General features: G+C 28.0%; 4 protein-coding genes across 4 annotated transcripts; 1 reads left to right on the top strand and 3 right to left on the bottom strand.

Annotated features, from left to right (window-relative positions):
- Window positions 1-92: 92 nt before the first annotated feature.
- On the bottom strand, window positions 93-1943 carry NBA1 (Nba1p; the record flags this gene model as incomplete). Its single annotated transcript, XM_011274414.1, has 1 exon — window positions 93-1943. One exon carries the CDS (start codon window positions 1941-1943, stop codon window positions 93-95), a length of 1851 nt encoding a protein of 616 aa, XP_011272716.1.
- Window positions 1944-2818: 875 nt separating this feature from the next.
- Window positions 2819-3553, top strand: GPM2 (2,3-bisphosphoglycerate-dependent phosphoglycerate mutase; the record flags this gene model as incomplete). The annotated part of the gene is made up of 1 exon (XM_011274415.1): window positions 2819-3553. One exon carries the CDS (start codon window positions 2819-2821, stop codon window positions 3551-3553), a length of 735 nt encoding a protein of 244 aa, XP_011272717.1.
- A 274-nt stretch (window positions 3554-3827) lies between these two features.
- On the bottom strand, window positions 3828-5264 carry RPN4 (stress-regulated transcription factor RPN4; the record flags this gene model as incomplete). Its single annotated transcript, XM_011274416.1, has 1 exon — window positions 3828-5264. The coding sequence occupies one exon, from the start codon at window positions 5262-5264 to the stop codon at window positions 3828-3830; it is 1437 nt and encodes a 478-aa protein (XP_011272718.1).
- A 1893-nt stretch (window positions 5265-7157) lies between these two features.
- On the bottom strand, window positions 7158-7469 carry BN7_5025 (histone H4; the record flags this gene model as incomplete). The annotated part of the gene is made up of 1 exon (XM_011274417.1): window positions 7158-7469. The coding sequence occupies one exon, from the start codon at window positions 7467-7469 to the stop codon at window positions 7158-7160; it is 312 nt and encodes a 103-aa protein (XP_011272719.1).
- Window positions 7470-8371: the final 902 nt, after the last annotated feature.

An 8371-nucleotide genomic window follows, 5' to 3' on the forward strand; every position in this document is an offset into this window, starting at 1 on the left:
AACGTAATGATCTTGAAATTAAAGATCAACCTAAAATGTATATAACGAATAAAAAACAGTGTAATAATAAAAGTGAAAATAGACTAATTTTCTTAAAACCCTTCTAATGCCTTAATAGCTTTATTCAATCTTTTAACACTTTCATCATGTCTATCAGAATCAATAACCATATCAGCAGTTAATCTTGATAGCGAATCAACTAATCTTTCTAATAATTGTTTTTCAGTTGATTCCAAACCAATATTTTGGAACTCTTGTCCAATTATTGTCCCCTCTGTAACTTGTAATAATTGAGTTAAAGTTTCATGATTAAAATGACCTTTCTTGAATGCAGAACTTGAACTACTTCTTTTTTTTTGATGTGATTCACTTGATTTCTTGTGATGTTTCTTTTTTAAAGCTTTTGTACTCTTAGTTTCTGCATCTTCATCTTCTGTAACAAATCCATCATCATGAGTTGTTGATACATCACGTTTATGTTCATGATGTTCAACTTGATGTTTTGGTTGTTCTAATGATGGTTCTGGGTTCATTTGTTCTTCTTCATAACTGACACTTGGTTTTTTTTCATGTTTTGGTACAGGTGGTGGTGGTAATGGTCTTTTAATTGATTTATCTTGTGCATTAGATCTTATAGAATCAACATTTGATTGTTGTCTACTATGACCATAATCTTTTGCAGTTTGGAAACCACTTTCTTCAGAAAAATTTTGTTTACGACCATTTGGTGAATTATAAATTTCTCTATTTAATTCTGACATTAAATTATCCATTTCACCTAAATCAACAGATCTTGGTCTATTTGCATCTGTTTCTGTTTTTAATTTATTAATTGGTGAATTAATAAAAGCTTGACTAACAGGTCTTCTTCTTGATCTTGATGGAATTGCAGGATCAATACTTGTAACATGAGATCTATCAACTGCAATTGGTGTTCTTGATTCTTTTGTTGTTTTTAAAGGACCAATATTAAATTCAAATGATGATGTTGATTCTGATTCTTCTGGAATTTTACCACTTGGCGAGGATTTATAAGGATTATTTTGTATATCTGGATGACTTGGAGGTTGTTGTTGATTAGAAATTGATGAATTTTGATCATTCATATCGCCAATAGGAGAATCTCTTGTAGTACTATATGTTGATTCTGGATATTTTGAAGATCCACTACCGCTTTGAGCAATTGAATAATAAGAAGCAAGACTTTCTTTATTTTTAATATGTTGTTGTTGATCTGGTGTAGTAACTTTCCCACTGTTTTTTGATGAATTTCTACTAACTTTAATAACTGAAGGTTTTCTTTGAATATTTGTAGGTTTTAATTCATTTTCCACTGGTAAATCTTCATCAATATCATCACTAATTTTATCATCATCATATTGATCACTACCATCAACCACATAAGCCACTTTATTAACTTCATGAATACTTGGTGCATAATCTGAATACAAAGATCTTCTTTGAGAAGTTGGAGATGGGAATGCTCCATTATTTTGTACATTTAAACTTGGTGAAAGTTGAATAGTTGAAGGAATTCTTTGATTTGATGAGCTATTAACAGCTTGATCAGATTTTTCAAATTCAAAATGATCATTTTCTGATGATCTTGATTGAGTCTTTCTAACTGGAACTATGAAATCTCTTTGTTGACCATCTATTGATTTTCTATTGATAATGAAATCATCAGCATCTATAAAAGATGCAGTATCATTTGTAGTACTTTGAGTAACTTCAGAACTGTTTTTATAACTATCCAACATACTTGATAATCTATTTCTTTCCTTTTGAGCAGTAGCTTCTAAATTATCAAATGAATTGTTTTCTTTATTTTGTTTTAACAAATTTGAAGTTGTAGAACTAATTGAACCTTTTGAAGATTGTCTTTGAATATCTGAAGAAGAATTTGTTAAAACTTCATTAGCTTTATCCCTTAGAGTCCCCATTTTTAATACTAGCTTTTTATTGGGAATGTTATTTCTAAGTTTATAAATATCTTAAGATCAAAAAATAGAATGGAATTCAACTATTTTTATCACTAAAAATTGTCACATTTTAAAAATTTCAGAGTTGATTTGAGAAATTATCAATTTGGAAATTATCAACAGTACTTAATTAAACCCGGATTCGGTAAAAAGTAAACAAACTATTATCAAAAGATTCAAAAGATTCAAAAGATTCAAAAGCCGGTGAAAGAATATTATTAAAGCACATAAATCAGATACAATTGAGGACTTATTGCAAGTCTGACGTAATTGTTGGGGGAATTTGAAGATGGTGGGTGTGTTGATTTGTGAGTATTTTTTAAAGTAGATTATGATAGAATTATTATCTGTCATATCAGCTGATGGGATATGATCATAATGGAACTTACCAAAGATAGACTAGAATTATAACAGGAACATGAATATATATTGATCCCCATATACCTTCATTGTATAATATATACTACAATTAATCAACCATATTCCTCAAATCTCTTCTTATGGACTATTCACTATTTACTTCACTTTCAATCCAGCCAATACTAGTCAAATCAACATATAATTTACACCATTAGATACCTCTTCCAACACAGTACACAATTAATCAATACAATACAAAAATAATACCATCAATCCACTCTCAATTATCCAACTACGTCCTTCTTCCCACGCTCTTTATTATGGGACACAATCTCGAGATCTCCGAACTTTAAAAAAATAACATCACTTGATTCTCTTATATAACTAGAAAACTCGGAAAGCAAATACTCAGAACAACTTACCATATTATTAGCTTCAATAGATACCCATAGATTATAGATACCATTATAGAACAAATGCCTACATTGATAATACTACGCCATGGACAAAGTGAATTCAACAACCTAAATAAATTTTGTGGTTGGCTTGATGCAAAATTAACAGATAAAGGTAAAGAACAAGCAAAATTTGCATCAAATTTAATTAAATCTTCCAATTTAAAACCAAATTATATCTTTACTTCTAAATTAACAAGAACTATTCAAACTGGTAACTTGATACTTGAAGATTTAGATAGACAATGGATTGATGTTACAAGATCTTGGAGATTAAATGAACGTCATTATGGTGCTTTACAAGGTTGTGACAAGAGTGAAATTAGATCCCAGGTTGGTGATGAACAATATATGTTTTGGAGAAGAGCTTATGATGGAATCCCACCACTTATAGAAAAAGATCAAGAAGCAAGTGCGATTGATGAAAGATATAAATATGAGATTGATGAAGTACCAAAAGGTGAATCATTACATATGGTTGTTGATAGATTAAAATCATTATTATATGGTGATATTTTAAAAAAATTGATCGAGAGAGATGTTGTACTTGTGGTGGCTCATGGTAGTGCATGTAGATCAATATTAAAATTAATTAAAAAGATAAGTGATGAAGATATTAAAGATATTAATATCCCTAATGCTATTCCATTAGTTATGAATGTTGATGATGATTTAAATTTAATTGGGGATGAATATTATCTTGATCCTGAGATTGCAAAAGAAAGAGCTGCTGCTGTTGCTAAAGAAGGTTGGTAAAGTGGTTGATAGTATATATAGTTATTATGGTATAGAAATATTTATTAATGTTTAATGTAATTACACTAATATGTATTAAAACGATATTTATGTAATTTATTCTACATTATTCTTCATAATCTGGGTATTTATTGTTTATATTTATTTATATATAGGTATGTATAAAATCTTATAATCATAATTAATATTAAAAAAGTAAAAATATAGAAAATTAAAATAATAATTGAGTTTCATAACAATTTAAAAGAAAGTAAAAAAGGGAAAGAGATAAAGATCAAACATATTCAACATTATCTTTTGCATATTGTAAAGCATCTGTAGCTTCATTCCCAGTTAATCCATGTTTAACTCTAATATGTCTTGATAATGCATCACCTCTACTAAATGTTTTATTTGATAATCCACCTTCTAATTTATTACAAACAATACATCTAAAAATTTTTTTTCTTGATGCATGAATAGTTTCTTGATGCCTTATTAAATCATATGGTCTTGAAAATTGTTTTAAACAAATTTGATTTGTTGATGGATTGATTAATTGACATTGATGAGAATTTTGTTGTTGTGAAGGTGATGTTGATAAATGTTGGGTATGTTGAGTATGTTGTTGTGAAGGAGATGTATGTAAAGGTGTTTGTTGTTGAATTGTTGATGAACGTCTTGATTTTGATTGATTTGGGGTTGGGATTGGTGGTGATAATGATGTTGTTGGTTTTGAAGTTTGGAAAATTGGGGTATATGAATCTTCATCCAATACAGAACTATTTGATGAATATTCATCATCAGAAGAATCTAATGACATTCTATCAATATCAGATTCAAGATCTTGAGTTATTGAATCATCTTTATATTCAAATTTTTTAAATTGTAAATTTGATTTTTGTTGTGAATTAAATTCTTGTTGTTTAATCATTTGATATTCTTGTTTTTGAATTAAATCTTGTTCTTTTTGATATTGTTGATGTTGATAATTTAATGGATTCTTGTCATCATTCAGAGTATTATCTAAATATGTAAATTCATTTGTATCATCTTCATCATCATCACTTAATTCTTCATCTTCAATTTCTTCAGGAATCATAGTTGGTGAAAGAGCGGGATATATAATAAATTTTGAATCTGAATCATCATTATCATCATTTATAAAATAATCCAAGGATAAATCATCATTAAATTTTAATAATTTTGTTGGGATTGTTGAAGGATCTTGTGGGATTTGATGTTGAGAATTATAATGTTGAGTTGTTGTTAAATTTGGATCAGCAAATTCATTAAAAATATGTTGTTCATCATCTTGAGGTAAAGGTTCTGGGATATCATAATACATATCATGAGATTGTACTCTTGATAATTCAGATTGTTGTTGTTGTTGTTGTTGTTGTTGACTATGTTGTTGATGATGTTGGTTTAAGGGTATTTGTTGATCAGGAATAGTCAGCATTTCTTCTGAATTTAAAGCACTTGAATTCTTGAATAATTTTGAATTTGATAAAGTTGGAGAAGAAAATTTATTCAAACTATTTGAACTATTATTTAAATGATGGAAAGGAGCGGTAATTTGTTGTTGAGATAAAGATTGATTGAAATCTTCATATTGTTGGGTTGAATTTGAGTTATTTGAAGCAACATTATTTGGAACATGATATAATTCATCCTCCATAACATCAGTCAGAGTACGACGTAAATGAGGGAATAAAGCTAATGAAGTCATTGATTGTTGTTCTTCTTTATCAGGGTGGTGTTGATTATCTTGTGACACGATTAAGGGGATATGTTCTTGTTGATTAGAAATGCACTTGATTGATTGATTGCTTGCTAACAAACGAAATCTTCAAGCGAGTAGGGTGGTTGATGAAGTTGTTGATGTAATTAATGTAGTGGGTTATTATTCTATCTTTATATCAATAACTAATAATCTAGTTGATATAATTGATATTTGTTTGATGTTGTTGATAAGAATGTTTAAATTGAATTTGAAATCAAAATGTGTAATTTTAAAATCCCTGTATTACTATAAAACAAGAAACAAAGGCCGGGTGACACTCTTGACTATGACATAAGTGGTACACACAACAGTGTTTTATGGGCTATAAACTAAACTAAAAAGTGACTAAAATGACTAAAATAAGAAATAAAAATAATCAACTTGGGAAATAACGGATTGTTTTATTTTAATTTGTTTTACTTTTATTTTATTTTAGTTTTGTTTTGTTATGTTATATTCTCGTTTCTTTATTTCTTCTTCTGCTCCTTCTAGAACAATCTATAAGGTTTGAATTACGGTATTTAAACAAGTACTGATTGTTTAAACAAAGTATATTTAGTCATTTTTAGTACAAGATGGTCAAAGATAATATGTACATAGTGTTATTATTCTAGTTCTAGCTCTAATTCTAGTTTCATTTCTTGATTGCTAACTCTTATGACTTGTTTAAGCCATTAAGCCCTTAAGCCCTTAATTCCAGACAATGTTCGGTAACGGATAGATTACTATTATTAATCTATTAATATATTAATCAATATACTATTGATATCAATATACTACTATATTACTACTACTAATATATTGTAACTCATATAATTCTATGTATAATCATATAGTAATACACCTTAACCATTTCCTTATCAGTAACCCAGTAGTAACCCAGTAATTACCCCCATTTAATTAAGATAAGAACCAACCTTGGCTTTATATTGTTTCTCTTAATTAATAATCATCTTTTCAGATTTTGTTTTTCAAGAATCAATTCGTGGTGGTTGAATTATGTTGGGAGTTGCCTAATGTGGTAATTATTATGTAAATGCTGTGTCATCTGGGGTAAATTTGATTAGTTTTATTAGTATTTATTTATGAATTATTGTATATAAATGGTATTATTTTAATATATGGTTATTGTCTATTAAATTTTCTCTTTCAAATCATCTAATTTTTAGTTATTAATTCTAAGATTAATTTTTAAGAAATTATGGATTTCAAGAATAAAGTATACCTCTTAAATTTTATTTTCACTTTTAAATTAATATATTTATAAAAACACTAAAATTTCAAAGTCATTATTTCTTATAATTATTAATATAATTGAATACCTTACACTCTATTAATAAATACCATCAAATAAAATTCATATATTAACATACAATATCCCATAAATAATAACCATTAAACTCATTAAAATTGACATAAATTTAAACATTTTAATTTTCACCGAGATTACATAATACAGATTGTTATCTCCGGAACATCAAGATTCAACAATACAAAATTTTAGTCATTTGTAGATTGTGATACGTATACAAAAGGAATTTTAGTAACATCCATGATTGATAAATGAATGGAATAACAATAACGATTACGATTAATAGTTTGATGTTTAACTTATAATACAAACACATAAATGATTACTTGTATATACATATATAAATGTCAAATAGAAGTAAATATAGGATATTATTACATTATATCTACAATTATTTCAAATTCATAAGAAGGCTATCATAAACATTATAATATACATTTAAATTTAATAAAACACCAAACCAATACCTTGATAATTACCCCAAAAATTAATAATTAATAATAACTAAAATAAAATATAACAATTTCTTAATTACCAAAACCATATAAAGTTCTACCTTGTCTTTTCAAAGCATAAACAACATCTAATGAAGTAACAGTTTTTCTTTTAGCATGTTCAGTATAAGTAACAGCATCTCTAATAACATTTTCCAAGAATGATTTTAAAACACCTCTAACTTCTTCATAAATTAAAGCAGAAATACGTTTAACACCACCTCTTCTTGCTAATCTTCTAATAGCTGGTTTTGTAATACCTTGAATGTTATCTCTCAAGATTTTTCTGTGACGTTTAGCACCACCTTTACCAAGACCTTTACCACCTTTTCCTCTACCAGACATTTTTAATTAATTGTTGTTGTGTAGTATAATGATTTAATAGTAGTAATTAAAAGTTTTCAAAAAGTGGGAAATAAGGGATATTTATGTTTGAAATTTGGGAAAATTAAAAATGTGTTTCTAAAAATCACATAATTTGCCAATGTACCAATAAAAAATTAACTATGTACCATGTTGCTTTAAAATTTAAAATCTCCTTTGTAACTCACACAAACAAAAACAAATCACGCGCGGTTAAAGAAATTTACAAGTGTTTATTTTGATTTTTAGAAGTAGGAAGGTTAAGGGCAGTCTGAGATTTACTCCAGTGTTTATGTTTGGTTGTATGGGTGTTTGGGAGGATTACGTGTAAATATGAGTACAGTACCAGTACTCAGATGTACACATAAACAATGGCTTAACGCGTGTAAATACTGGAACATCGGATTTGGAATATTTACATTTTTGGTGCGGAACTCCCAGCCCAGGATTTACACAGCAACAAATACAGGTTAACTATGGATCATAAGGGTAAAAACAGGAACTGGACACCATTAAATCACAACCTGGTACATAGTTAAACCACAAAATCACAAATTGTAAATTGCCAAAAAGAAAAATAAACAATTTTGAGAAACATGATGTGCATTTTTTTAAATAATAGTGGCAAATTTGAAATTCTCAACAAAAGTGACCAAAATTTGTTATAAAAACATCAGTTTTCCCACTTTTTCAAAATTCAAAACTTCTACTTGTTTTATCATCATCATCCACAACAATGGCTAGAACTAAACAAACAGCAAGAAAATCTACTGGTGGTAAAGCCCCAAGAAAACAATTAGCTTCAAAAGCTGCAAGAAAATCAGCTCCATCAACTGGTGGTGTTAAAAAACCTCATAGATATAAACCAGGTACTGTTGCTTTAA

The sequence above is a fragment of the Wickerhamomyces ciferrii genome, contig 00196 (genome assembly GCF_000313485.1).
Source record: "Wickerhamomyces ciferrii WGS project CAIF00000000 data, strain NRRL Y-1031 F-60-10, contig 00196, whole genome shotgun sequence".
Classification (NCBI taxonomy): Eukaryota; Fungi; Ascomycota; class Saccharomycetes; order Phaffomycetales; family Wickerhamomycetaceae; genus Hansenula; species Hansenula ciferrii.